The 13669-nt window shown below is 53.7% G+C and overlaps 1 protein-coding gene across 1 annotated transcript in view; it reads left to right on the top strand.

Moving 5' to 3' along the window:
- Positions 1-13669, top strand: part of LOC133224436 (hydrocephalus-inducing protein homolog) — a gene marked incomplete at its 3' end in the record, with an annotated part of 53979 nt that overhangs the window by 34270 nt on the left and 6040 nt on the right. The window contains 16 exon segments of the mRNA XM_061375916.1: positions 235-378; positions 1331-1474; positions 2234-2547; positions 5195-5234; positions 5910-6119; positions 6997-7134; positions 7994-8171; positions 8629-8750; positions 9467-9600; positions 10489-10625; positions 11001-11128; positions 11214-11401; positions 11656-11941; positions 12678-12905; positions 13184-13294; positions 13460-13618. Coding sequence (XP_061231900.1) covers positions 235-378; positions 1331-1474; positions 2234-2547; positions 5195-5234; positions 5910-6119; positions 6997-7134; positions 7994-8171; positions 8629-8750; positions 9467-9600; positions 10489-10625; positions 11001-11128; positions 11214-11401; positions 11656-11941; positions 12678-12905; positions 13184-13294; positions 13460-13618 — 2661 coding nt within the window.

Genomic DNA, 13669 nt, shown 5'->3' with positions numbered 1-13669 from the left:
TGGAGCATTCACAACCTCCCTGGGCAGCCCATTCCAGTGCCTCACCAAGGACATCAGGGACATGTGAGTGCAGAACAAAGAGGATGCAGCATATAAAGAAGAGAGGGCTCCTGAGGAGACCAATGGCTGTAACTTCCTGCAGTAATGGGGTCTGTGGGTAGGTGGCTCAGAAATGCAGTGTGTTTTCTGGACACCCTGATAACACCCCCTGGGTGCCGTGTGACTCACTTGCAGGTGGTGAAGGAGAAGCTGCTGTGTCACGCCATCGTGGGCAAGGAGGGAGTGAAGAATCTGATCATGCAGGTGGACGTCATGTGCGAGTTCATTGCTCCTGCTCTGCAAATATCCACCAGAGAAATCACTTTCTCGGTGGAGAAGGTGAGTCTCTGGATTGCATCCTGGCACTGACTGGTGTGGCAGGGGTGTGCCTGTCTCCAAAGGAGGAAGTTCAACAGCTTTTTCAAGTCCATGGACCTTTAGCTGTTGATTTAAAGCAGGCCAGGCGTTTGTGATGAATGCCGAGATTATTGTTTCACCCCGCTGGGGCTGGGGACAGTCTCCGTAGCTCTATTCTGCCTTTCTTGCCCATCTAATCAGAAGGTTTTCAGCTCCCCCTGGTGTCTGAGTGCTACGACACTGCAGGAGTTGGATGTCGCTGCATCCAGAATTAGTTTCCCAACCGCTGTATAGTTTAGCTAAACCATGTAGAAAGCCCGAAGAAATGCATGGACAGGAGGAAAAGGCTTAGGCTGAGCTTAGCTTTGAGACTGCAACATCTTGTCACTGGAGCAGGGGCAACAGGTTGTGGCCAGACTGTTGAGGTTTGCAGCTGTCTGCATGTGCCCGTGATTGTTCAAAGCTGACCTCAGGCTGCTGCAGGCTCTCCGCTGCAGGCCATATCCTGCTTGCTTGTCTTCTCTGAGCAGCATCACTGCTTTATGGGCCTGGCAAAGATGATAAGGTGGTAAGAAACTACTGTATGTGAGCGGAAATGGCCTTGTGCCTGTGTGTCCTCTCTGCCCAGGAGAGGACACACAGCTTGAGCCAGACTGGGTTCACTTCCTGGTTTGGATCTTGTTGAAGCAGCTGCCTCCTCTGGGGGTCTGCTCCCTCATCTGGACGTGAGCCTGGTTCCCTGTCCCCTGGGGGATGCTGTGGGTTCTAAATGTGAAAGCGTCTGATACAGTTGGAGGGCAAACTTTCCAGAAACCAATCAAAAGAGTAAATAGAGATGGATGCACTTTGAGGTCGGAAAATTTGAAACGCATCTGAAGGGGAGGAGGTCCATGGGCACTTCAAGGTCGTATTTTCTTGTCTCCTGTTTCTGTAGCACCCCGGTGATGTCCTGACTATTCAGTATAAGCCTCTCTCTGTAAAGAACATCTGCTGCCTGCCCCTCAGCATGGTCCTTGTCTTGGAGCAACCCTTCTCCATCTGCACTGCGGACCAGCAGCCTCTCCCTGCAGATGCTCCAGTGAGCAGCCACGGACCTTCTTGCTGCTGAGCTTTGAAGAGGGATGAAGGTGGTGGTGTGTCTCTGTTGGGAGGTCGTCCGGCAGGGAAGTGTGTTCTGTAGGGTCTGCAGTAAAGTGGCCCGAGCTAAATCAGATGTAAAACGAGCTGCTGAAGGAAACAGAATGCCATCTGAATTGGGAAGAGACCTCCTGGCTTGAAGACAGGAGGAGGAGGGAGCAGGTAACTACGTCTGGGCAAGCTGTAGGAAAGGTGTCTCCTGGAAAGCATGCCAGCTCTCTAGCAGCCATCCTCAGATAAGCTGGGGAGCAGCTTGCTCTCTTTGGGAAGGCTGAGGTGGGCTTCTCCAGCTGCTGTCTGGCTCCTGCCCTGGTGTTTGTGGAAGGTGTTTGGGCATGGGCTCTGCGAGGCATGTGTTGTCATAGGTCCAGCCACCGTTTCTGTGCCCTGCCAGTGATCAGCGCCTGCATGCGTGAGGCTGCAAAGCCTCTGCGCTTGGGCTGCAGGATGAAGGAGTTCCTCCAGAGCCAGGGGGAAGCCCTGGATGCCAGAGTGCTGCTTTGGTTGTGTTTAGCATGTGGCTTCTGCGGATCCAGAATTCAGGAGACCAATGCGGATTTCCTCTTGTATTGGTGCAGAGCACAGAACCTTGAGCCTCAGACAGCTTCAGACAAAAGTGTGGTGCTTGGTCAGACACTGTGAAGAAAATGAAGGATGAAGCGTATTGGGGTCACACCTCGAACATTTCATCTCCTTGCAGCCCATGAAGATGAGGACAGGGGAGGAACTTCAACTCTGCATCGGATTTAACCCTGCTTATGAGGAGGATTTGCTTATCCAGGCAGCAGAGAAGGCTCTAAAGATCACGTTCCTGGAGCATCCTCATGAAGAGCAGGTCACCATTCAGGGAGAAGTCTACTTCCCGAATCTCCAGCTCCAGACCAGGGCCCAGGACTTTGGCTGCATCCTGAATGACACCAAGGATGTGCGTTACATGGAGATGACCAACTGCAGCCCACTGGTTGTCCAGTACCACTGGTCATTCCTGAAGGACAGCCTGGTGAACCCAGTGAGGTATGTGCAGCTTTCCTTCTCCTGGAAGCTCTTCTTCCTGATGTCCTGTTTGTGGTTTGCAAAGCCCGAGGCCGTTTGCCTGATCTGCCAAATTGTGTTCAACTTTCCTTTGAGGAAATCACACCTCTCAGTTGTGCTCAGCCAAGGTGCTCAGGGAATAGGTGATCTCCGCCAGTTTCATGCTGGGAAGGAGACAGCATTGTCCAACAAAGCTGGGACTGTAGGCCACTACTGACCTTGTTCACCTAGCCATAAGCTGGAGTCCTGCTTTATCTCTGCAGCTACAAAGCCATGCTTCGACGCTTGGATAAGTAGATGTAGAAGGTGACCTCTTCTCCTTCCCTGCTAAGCCCATCTGTTATCATTTTGTACTAAGATCCTACCCAGGCACTGCCACCATAGTGACACGCTGCTGTCCCAGCCCCTTGCTCGGCCTTGCTGTAGCCCTGGATGGGTTCCTGGATGTAGGAAGGCTGATGTAGAAAGCTGCTTTCTCAGACCTTTGTGGCCTGAGGCAGACACCCCCTTGAAGTGAGTGTTCATCTGTTGAACTGCACATCACATTCACAGAAGAGCTATTTAGAGTTTCAGAGAGGAATGGCAGGTTCTGCTGTGGCCTTAGGTCCAGCTGTAGATGCTGGAGGGAGCCCTTGTATGGACATCCCTGGGAAGGGGGACCATCCAGTGGTGGTCTGTGGTTTCCAAGCCCAAGAGCAATCTTGTAGTGGTGCTGAAGCACATCTAGAAGCACATTCCTAGTGTTCCTCCTGTGGTTTCTCTGCATAGTACAAAAGTCTGGTGTGGGCAGTTTGAAGGACAGTAGCAAATGGTTTTCTGTAATGCCCTAGGAAACCCAGCAAAGTTCACCATGGGGCACTACAGTGCTGCTATTACAAACAAGAGCACTGATCAAGAAGCAGTTGTGTGAAGGGAATTGGGAGCTGGCTTGCAGGAGGTGACCTCTTGGGAACTGGAGCTGAGCTGTGGCTACTAGGAGGGCTTGGGGGAGACAACCAAGGCACTGGGGTGGCCAGTTCTCAGCTGAGTCTTACCAAGTAACACCAAGTCTTTAGTGGGGCCCTTCTTGATGCACAACACCTTCAAGAGCAGACCCTAAAATGCAGAGACAAGTCTGTAAAAGCAGCTGGAGGGAGGTGAGCAGGGCTGTCAGCTCTGCTGGGAGCCCCCTGCCCTCTCCTGTAACTTAGATCAGGCTTAATTCCAAGCTAAAGGGAAAATCTAGTTTTGATTAGGTAGGTTTGCTAGAGATCTTTCTAATTAATAGATAATCTAGAGATGGATTTAGACGTGATAGAACAATGCATGTGTTTTCTAATAGCAGAGAAACAAGCACATCACAGCGAAGCCTGTGCGGACTTAATTTCCTCTGGAGCCACTTGTTGGCCAGTGGCCTGTTTCTCTTTACTCTTAGTTTGGATTAGAACCAGTTTAGGTGTTTGGACATGTGAATGTGAATCCGTTTTCAGCTGTTAATTGCCCTGTCTCTGCTTGAATTGGCTTTGCTGGGCCTGAGCCTGCCGGTGCTTATTCTGTGGTGGGTGCTGAGTCATTGCATTGTTGGCAGCGGAGGGTCCTGAGCACCTCAGCAGGACACAGCCTCTGTCCTGCTCCCTGCTGAGGGGTGCCCACCCCTCCAGAGGGTTTGCACAGCCCCTTGGCTGCTCCTTAGTGCTGTGGACTTGATGAGAGCTCCTCTGCTGCTCTGCATGGTCATTAAGCAGTGTTGCGCCCTCTCCGGGGCACTCAGCAGACACCGTGGGATGCTCTGTGCCAGAGCTGGAAATGAAGATGGTCTCCAAGGTGTTACCTCCTCAAAGTGCTCATTGGGGCAGTGTGTCAGATGTTATTTCTGGTCCACACTAAGCACTGTTGGTATTCTAAATTATCAGCTCTAACTCAGTCTGACATGGAGGGAATCAAACATCAGGTCTCATGAAGGTGAGATCAAAGATTGGAACTTTCCCTACCTTTAACCTTGCTGGAGCTGGTCATCAGAGAGTCCCAGGATCAGTCACACACGTTTATTTTGGTCAGGAGAGAAAACTGCTGTTTCTCTGACTCAACCAGACTTCATGTGCTTACATTTTTTTCCTTCTAATTGTCCAACCCATTCTTTCCTCCCTGCTCTTTGGTCATTGCTGCTACTTGGGGCAGAGATCATGTGAGCAACGCAATCCAACTGTTGCTGGGTGGTTGGACATAGGCAGTGTACACCAACCTGTGTCCCTTCTTTGACTTCTGAGCCATGAATCTCTCATGGTTACTCTTGTTGTAGACCCACGTGGTTAGAGACAGACTAACTCTAACCTCACCCCTTGGACCTCAGAGAGCTCAAAGCTGAGCTAAGCCTTTGCACCAAGGTGTTTTCTCCAGTGGCGGAATGGATCTTCAGAATCATGCAGCAGGAGAGAGCAGATCTGGAGGCAAGCAGTTGCCAGCTGCCTGCACTGCTGCTATAGCAGTATCATCCCCAAGCGTTGACCTGCTCCATCCCAGTTTTGGAGCTCATTACTGAGCTCACACCACTGATGCCCACCCAGGGGCCCCATCCTGCTGAGAAGGTGTTGTGCAGACTTCCCTCCCTCCCACTGCAAGGTCCCTGAGCAAAGTTCTTTTCTTTTTCCAGGTTCATGGAGACAGAGCCCCTTGCCTTGGGTGTGGAGGAGGTAAGTGGGAATCTGTCTCAATTCCACGTTTCCAGTGTAGCAAGCAGTTACATACTCCCACCCCCACTGGTGTCCTGGGTGCTGCTCCCAGAGTGGCCTCATGTCCTAACAAGCACATTGCTGGTCATTGGAGAGGCCACATGGGAGGTGTTCTAGGGCTGGTCAAGAGCATTCTTTCTGCGGCACCTATGGAGGACATTATCCATCTTGGTCCTTATCAAGTGGTGGGTAGGAAATTCCTGCAGCAGCGTTTGCTGCAGCATCTGGAGGGAGCAGGATGTGAATCAGAGACAGGGAAAAGCATCAGGAGTGCGAGGAGCTGGGCTGGATGCTGCCCCCAGCTCCACGGGCTCCCAGCTCCTAGTCTCGTGTTCTTCTGAGGGCAGGAAAAGGTGTTTTTGAAGGCAAGTTCTGCAGCAAAGAGAACTTCTTGCTGCCAGGAGACACCACAAAGGTAGTGTATCAGCTGCTGCATTAATTAGGACTGTGGGAGAAGGTTTTCCCCATGGTCTCTCCATTGGTAAGTGGAATAGCTGCAGGGTGAGATGAGGATGATGTTGCCTGTGTTTGAGGAAGAGGCCCCTGCAGCTACGTCTGTCCTTTGACCCAAGCCAGGGCTGCTCTTCTGCATCGATTCCTGTGTTCCACGTGTGGTTCACTCCTCCCTGCCTGCAGGGTTTCGATATCCTGCCGCTGCACGGTGAGCTGCAGCCGGGCCAGAGCCAGCGCATCACCTTCACCTTCTTCGGCCACGCCAACACTGTCACCCAGGTCACGGCGCTGTGCAGGGTGGAGGGAGGCCTGAGCTACGAGGTGGCTCTGCGTGGGGAGGCCTCGCGCATCAGCTACCTCCTGGACACCAGCGAGATCGACTGCAGGCTGCAGGTACCGCACGCCGCTCTTGTCAGAGCTCCTTGTCTCCAACCATGACTGGTGGGTTGCTGCCCACCCGGGTCGAGGGCTTTCCCCCCTTCCCAGCTGCTTTGCTGGCTCTGTGGCTTGGAAGTCCAACATTTGGGCGATACCTCCAAGCTGGTGTTTAATGGCCATCTCCACCCCAGCCCAGCCCAAAGCTGGGAATCCCTCCTCTTGGAGGTAACTAACGCTGCCTCGTGGGGCAGGCAGGATCGCAGTGGTGATCTCCAGAGGGATGTGTCCCTCAGACATCCATTCACTGATCTGCTCCTAAAGCCAGAGGCCCAAGGAGGTGCTCTCTTTTAATGCTCCTGATTTCATCAACCAAGGAGGCATCTGACTTGGGCTTCCAGTCACTGTAGCTGGATAGAATGTCCCAGAATAACCCTCACTGTACTTCTTTCCAGTTACAACCCCCACAGCTGTTTCCATCTGTTGGCCCTGTGTGCGTTGCCCTGTCTGTCTCCCTTCTGGCTTGTATTGTGCCTACAAATACTTGTGTGCAGGTGCCTTTTCTCCTGAAATGCCTCAATCCCTCCTGTGTTTCAGCTCGCTGTTGGGAGACACCTTCAAGTGCAGAGGGCTTGTGTCCCTTACTTGGTCTGTTACTGATTTTTCCATGGTTGTTGTTGCACCTCTGGCACAAATACCTGTTCCTGTGTAGGGCTCAGAGGTACCCTGTGGCCGTGGGTTGCGCAGGTTAACCCAGAGAGCCCAGTGCCCATCTCTCCTGGGTGCTGCCTGCTTCTGGGCTGTGTTCCTTTGCTTTCAACCCAATGGAAGAGGAATGAAATTCTCAGCAGCGGACTTGTGCCTCTAAGTTCCTGCTCTTCTGTCCTCTGCTCAGGTGTTCAACAAAGTCACGGAAGCAGCGATGACCCTGCAGAACAGCGGGAAGCTGGGATTTGCCTTTGTGGTGCTGAGCCCCGGCACAGGCACTGCAGCCAGCCCTCTGCCTGGTGTGCCCCTAGTCGTGCCCAGCACGGTGAGTAGCACAAGGGTTTCACCTGGCCTGTGTCAGGCTGCCCACGAGAGAGTTTTGGGGGAGAATAGGGGGAATGAACACACAACCCCCATCCAAAACCAGCCAGGAGAGACAGGGCTGTGAGTGATTGCTGCAGAGGCAGAGGAGGTCCATCGAGCACAGTCCTAATGGAGCTGCTGACTGGCCTTGGCCACTGCTGGCTCTGCTATCCTACAGCAACCACCAGTGGGAGGCGGAGGCAGGAGTGCTCTGGGAGCAATTTGAAGCCAAGTGCTGAGCTCTCTGGTTGTGCCATCACTGGAGCATCCATCCGAGCTTGTCATCCTGCCTGGGTGTCTTAGAGCTGGAGCAGTGTTCCTGTCTTGGTGCCCTTTTGCAATGGGAAGAGGAAGCCAAAGGGCCAAGTGGCTTCCACCTTCCTCAGTGCCTGTGCATCTGAGGGATGACATGCTGATGTCCTCTCCTGCAAGCTGCTGCCAGGAGCTGCTGGCCCTGCTGGGAGCACAGGCCCTTCACTGCTCTTCCAGAGCAGCTGGTGAAAGAGCTTTGGTTTGTTGTGCCTGGCTCTGGCTAGCAGAGGGGAAACGGTGTCAGCAGAAGAGCTGTGCTCATGCTGAGCAGAGGGCAGGCTGTGCTGCAGATGGCAGCCTTGCGAGGCCTCTGAAGGACATACTGCATCTTGGTGTAGGAGACTGGGGCGTTTGGATACAAGAAAGCTGCAAGTGGTGATGTCTGATGTTTTCTTATGTATGAGAACCTGTCTTGTCTTCTCAGCGTGTCTGTCATGTGAGCCATCCCCCCACTGAATCCTCTTTGGTACACTCCCTCCCTCCCTCCCTCCCTCTTCTGTGCCCTGCAGGGTTACATTGAACCTGGCAAGCAGCAAGTGCTGAAAGTCCATTACCTGCCAGGAGTGCCTGGGGTCTTCTGCAGGGCTTTCCAGATCCAAGTGGGTCACCTGGAGCCAGAAAAAGTCTCCCTGAAAGGAGAAGGGACCTTTCCCAGGATCCACTTGGATCTGCCCAGGAACATCAAAGGTGAGTCTGCTCGCCAGGAAGGTCCCCTGGCTTTCCCCCATGCCATATGCCCATAGGGCAGCTCAAAGGCACCTCCAGCAGGCCTGGAGGTTTCAGGGCTGTCAGACAAACTCAGCCCTCTGGTTGCTTCCTTAGTCTCTGGCATGGAAGCCCATGTGGGCTTTGCTGCAGGACCCATCCTGCACAGCTTGCCAGAGGTCTGGGAAGATGCTGGCTGGGCAGGAAAGCTTAGGAAAGCTGTAATAGAGGCTGGCAGGGATTTTGACAGGATTGGGTTTGCATCACGTTTTGTGGCTGAGCTGCTTCTGTGTGGCAAGAAAGAGGGGTGGGGGTTAGAAGCAGCAGGATCTCCTTTCTCTACATTGCTGAAGCAGTTTGTGTATTGGGGGAATGGGGCTCTTGTCTTCCATGGGATTTGTGCTGCCCCGCTGCTATTGGTGGTGTTCTGTGCTTTCAGGCAATGCCAAATATGAGAAGATCCTCCAAAAGGCCAAAGAAAAGCTGGGCAAAGGCAGCCAGAGAGATGAGGCCATTGCTCTGGGGGAGGCTGAGCCCTGCATGGACTATTTGGGCACTGTGGTGAGTAGAACTGCTGCCTTGTCCTGCACATGCCACCCTCCTGCGTGTCACTGGAGGCCCTGCACCCCACGGCACCTGCCCAGGGCTCTGCTGGCACTGGGGACCTCCCTGCACACCCCTGGGAATGGACTGTGTCAGCTCAGCGTGCCCCATGGGCTGCCCACCTCGGGGAGTTGTCACCAGCCCCTGACTACCCCAGGGAGATGCTAAAGGCTGTGCTCAAGCAGCTGGGTTTATGGTGCTCTGAAGGATACACAGGTCAGTTCTGGGGGGTTTGTTGCTCACCGGCCAAGCCCTGCCAGGTTTACAGAGCATAAAGCAGCAGCCTGAATGCACCCTGAGGCTGTGCTGTGTTCTGTATCTCCAGGAGGCTCCAGCTCTCTCATGGTTCCCTTTCCAGGAGAGCTTTTGTCCAAGCTGCTTTGGCACTGACTGGGGGCTGGGACACAGTTGGAGCTTTGGAAGGTTTCTGGCTTGTCTGTCTGTCTGTCTGTCCAGATCAGCTTTGATAACTGGGCAGGCAGAGATGCTCGAGTTCATTTCTTTGGAGCTATGATCCTGCCTGAGAGAGCAGGGAGTATCACAGACACTGAGCAGTGAGACAGAATGACTGCATCGCCCCTCTCAACAAGAGCAGGGTGGGATCCTCCACCTGAGACAAGCTTGTGCCTTGGGAAGGACCTCTGCTAACCAGCCCCTGTGTTTACTTTCCTCAGTGGGATGCTAAACTGCAGATGCAGATGGAAGAGATGCTGATTGAGGAACATGCCCTGGAGCAGCAGAAAGCTCTCACCTCCCGTCCTCCGGAGGACACTGCCTTTCACCAGCGTGTACATCGGAGGCTTGTCAAGTTAGTAGGGACTTCTGTAGCCTGTTTCCAGGGGCCCCGAGGGTAACAGCCAGCAATGCAGCCCTGCTCCTGAGAGCTCCTTGTGTCTCAGAGCTGGCAATAGCTGAAGACTTCAGAAAGGGCCTGATGCTGAGAGCTACGATGTGCTCCCTGTGGGCAGCTCAGTGTCCTCACTTGCACAGTGCTACCCTGAGCTCTGCAGGTGCTCCACTCCCCACCGTTGCTGGGTTCTGTTCTCAGAGCTGAGGGGGTGCAGAGCAGCAAGCCCTTCCAGACAGCACAGGCACCACCCCTGCTGACCAGCTCTGAAAGGGGCATCTCAAAGCTGGCATCTTTGTGCTAAGAAACAGACCCCACTAAGCAGGAAGAGGAGGGAATGGACCAGACCCCTTATGTGCCTTTTTTCCAAGTGGGACTGCCTGCAAAAAAGACCCTCACAGCAATCTTGTAGGTGTTGGTTACTGCATGTGATACTGTCAAGTGCTGCTTTGGGGACAGATCTGGTTGCAGAGCAGTGGAGGTATCCTCTGCAAGAAAATGCTATGACAAGGTTCTGAAGCAGTTTCAGGCTTGGGCCAGGCACCAGCTTAGCAGTTTCACTGAGACCAGTGTAGATGCAGTGGACTTCTCTGCAATGGCTTTTCACAGCATAGGAACTGTGTCCAGTACCCACTTTAAACTCACTCGAAGATCCCACTGGTGGCTGATAAATCCTAGGCCCTATACTCCCCATGACTTAGCCAAGTCTCATTACTGGGTGCTCAGGCCTTGGGTTTCCTGGGCTTGGGTTGAGCTTTCACAGTAGTGAATATGGAATTATACACTCCATTTGCTTCTCCATCCCACGCCATGCTGGAGTTTACAGAGTGTCCTTACTCCTCCTTTCAGAGCTGAGCTGCCCGAATACATCCTGGACCTTGGCTATGTTGCTCCTGATGACATCCACACATGCATCGTGAAGATCACCAACACCGGGCACTTCCCTGCATCTTTCCAGGTCGATGGATATGTCCTGTATAACACAGGTAACCAGTGGTGACTGCTGTCTCTGAGGGGTGGCCAGGCATCTAAGCCGCTGTCCAGGGAACACCGGAGCATTTGGTATCTTAGTTGGAAATTCTCCTTTGGAGAGGTCTATGCATCCTTCCCTGAGATGCCTGATGAAGGAATTGCTGGAGCTCCTCAACCAATGTGATTCATTTCTACCACGCAATCCCTGGATTCTGGCTGTGAAAATCCTTTTGCTTTGGGCAGTGACAAGGGGTGAAGAGCAGCTTCTCTGGAGATGCAAAGGGGTCTTTCACAGGGCTGCCAGCCAGAGCAGCCCTGTGGCCTTACCGTGCTTGTGACCCATTTCCTGTTGCTTGTGTATCTCAGCTGCTTTATTTTCCTGTGTTCAGGCTTCAGCGTATGCCTGGAACATGTGAAGCGCCTGCCCTCCTGTGAGAGCAAAACATTTGAAGTGTGCTTCGACCCACAAAGTGCCAACCTGCCCCTGGGAAAGGTGGATGTGCTCCTGCCCATCAAGGTACTCCAGCTTCTGGGGCAGGCAGCAGGTTGGACACAGCAGCAAGTGTCAGCCGGGCTCTCAACTGGATGCTCTGTTTCTCTAGGTCAGAGGAGGCCCCACACTGCAGGTCCGCCTCTGAGCCATCGTGGCTGAGCCATCCCTCTGCCTCTCCAGGGTCAGTCTGGAGTTCTCCACTGTGCAGTGTGGGCAGTGCCAGGAAGAAACCATCCAGCTCCACAGCACATTCCAGGTCCCCTGTAAATGGTCCATCAGCGTGAATGAGCCTGTTAAGTAAAGCACAGACAACGTGTAACACGCAACTTCTTGGTTGGGTTTGTGCCTCTTGCCTTTTCTGCCTCTCTGGCTGCCTGAGTGCTTGGGCTGCAGCTGGCTTGAGGAAGCTTTTGAGGGTACACAGCAAGGCTGGTTCACCTGGGCCTGTTCACTAGCTGATGCTTCACTTGTCTGCCATCTTCACCCCTTCCTCCTCCTCTGAGGACACTGTCTCCCCATCTGCCTGCCCTGCCAGCATATCTGACCTCCAGTTCTAGGCAGTGGTGGCCACGTCTGGGTGGGATGAGGGTGCTCCCTGCACCGTGCCAGCATCTTGGAGCACTTCAGAAACCGAGGGTCTGTCCTCACAGAGCAAGGAGACCTCCTGCGACCGGTTTCTGTGCGCAGGTGGGCAAACATCTGCCAGCAAGTGAGCATCAGAAGCTGCTGGAGGAGATGAAGTCCGTGCCCTGTGGCTTTGAGGTGCTGCCCTCAGCTGGAAGCTTCGCTCCAGGACAGCAGTGCCATGTCCAAGTCCGTTTTTCACCCAGGGAAGAGGTGGGATTGGTGGGTGTCACCCCCAGGAGTCTGGCAGGGCAGTGTGGTAAGGGGAGGCCGGCACAGGGTGTGGGGGATGAGCTCTGCCTTCACATGGAGCTTTCTGCCAGCCCTGTGCCCACCGTGCCTCAGTTTCCCCTGCATGTTCCCACACAGTTCGGGGCTCAGCTTAACTGATGCAGCATTCCCAAAGGCAGTTTGCATGTGGCCACCGTGACTTGGGAACTGGCAGCATGTGACAGGATGAATGCAAGTGATCCCATGCCTGGGGACAGTCCCAGGGATCTTTCAATTGCTCATGGAGATTTCATTGTCTTGTGTCTGGCTTTGACGAGAGCCAAGCACTGAGCAGAGAAGACGATCCTTATTTCTGTCCAGTGAGAGCTCAGCTGCCTCTTTCATACAGCTGATGTTTGCCTAGTACTGCAGTGCCAGACCTGTGTTTGAGAAAGCAGACCTTTCTCATGAGCGTTGTGCTCCCCCATGACTAGGTGAAAACCTCTGACAGCCCATTTCATATCCACCTGGTAGCCAACTATCCAGTTACACTCCACAGCAGGACTCACCGCAGTTACTCAGAGCCATGCCGATGCTGTAGCCCCTGCTCTAAGTAAATACCCGTTTTGGGTTCAGCTTAGAGGTGCTGACAAGACCCCTGACCCTGGGGCAATTGTTGACTTGGAGGCACTCTCACCTGGGGCTTCATGGAGGAGCTTTCTGTGCTGCTTCTTTGCAGAAGTGCTACTGGGGAGAAATGCAGATCCAGATTTGCCAGAGCAGCCAACACCTCCCAGTGCTGGTCTTGGGATGTGGTCTGGAGCCACGGCTGGAGTTCAGCCCCGCAGACCTCGAGCTGGGACCGCTGCTGCCACAGAGCCATGGGGAAGAGGGGACAGCGGTGGTGAAAAATCCCTGTGAGGTTTACTCACTGGAGTTTGACCAGCAGCACCTTGCTGAGGAGCAGGTGAGAGGGAAGGACTGTGCACACTCCCGTAGATTCCCAGCACTCCAGCGTTTCCAGGCTTGTGCCAGGGAGATGGGGTCAGTGCACAGGGCAAGGCCTGGTGGCATTCCAGGGTTAGCCAGCTCTGCTGGCAGGCTGCCGAGGCACTTGGATAATCCCTGCCACGGGGGGGGGGGGGGGAAGAATGTGGGAAGGGATGGCTTGGCTGGGGAGTCTGTTCACGTGGTGAAGGTCAAGAAACCCATCCTGTCTATGGTTTCTCTTCCCTCTGTGCAAAGCTCCTACAGACACCGAAAGATGACAACAGCCACAACAGCTTGTTGCTGCCTTCGTGTGCCCCGGGTGAGAAGCTGACTGGTGAGGCCCAAGGAAGGGGCATAAAAATGAAGGTGAGATGAAATCTAAACACTAAAACTCCAGGTGGCAACCAGCATATTTTTCTCATTTCCTCATCTCTTCCCAGCTTACCGTGGTTTGGGTTTCAGCCACGAGAAAAGGCAGAAAACCTTTTCTCCTTCTTTCCTTTTGCTTGATATCAATCCCTGCCGCCTCAGGTTGAAGTTGTGGATCCACCAGGAAAGGTGGTGAAGCTAGGAAACGTGTGCATTGGGCAGATAGTGAAGAAGTTCATCACCATAGCCAACAAGAGTGCAGCCCCTCGCGCCTTTAAGCTCAGAGTCACATCCACCGTGCCAGAGTTGCAGGAAGCTGGGGTAAGGCCCATTCCTTCTCCGCAGAGCACTTTGGTGTGCCTGCAGGGAGCG

The sequence above is a fragment of the Neopsephotus bourkii genome, unplaced genomic scaffold (assembly GCF_033783945.1).
Source record: "Neopsephotus bourkii isolate Nb327-2 ecotype Australia unplaced genomic scaffold, CSIRO-AGI_Nbou_v1 NB_1680, whole genome shotgun sequence".
Taxonomy (NCBI): Eukaryota; Metazoa; Chordata; class Aves; order Psittaciformes; family Psittacidae; genus Neopsephotus; species Neopsephotus bourkii.
Note: the sequence above shows the minus strand (reverse complement) of the source record. Positions and strands in the feature narration are given on the sequence as shown.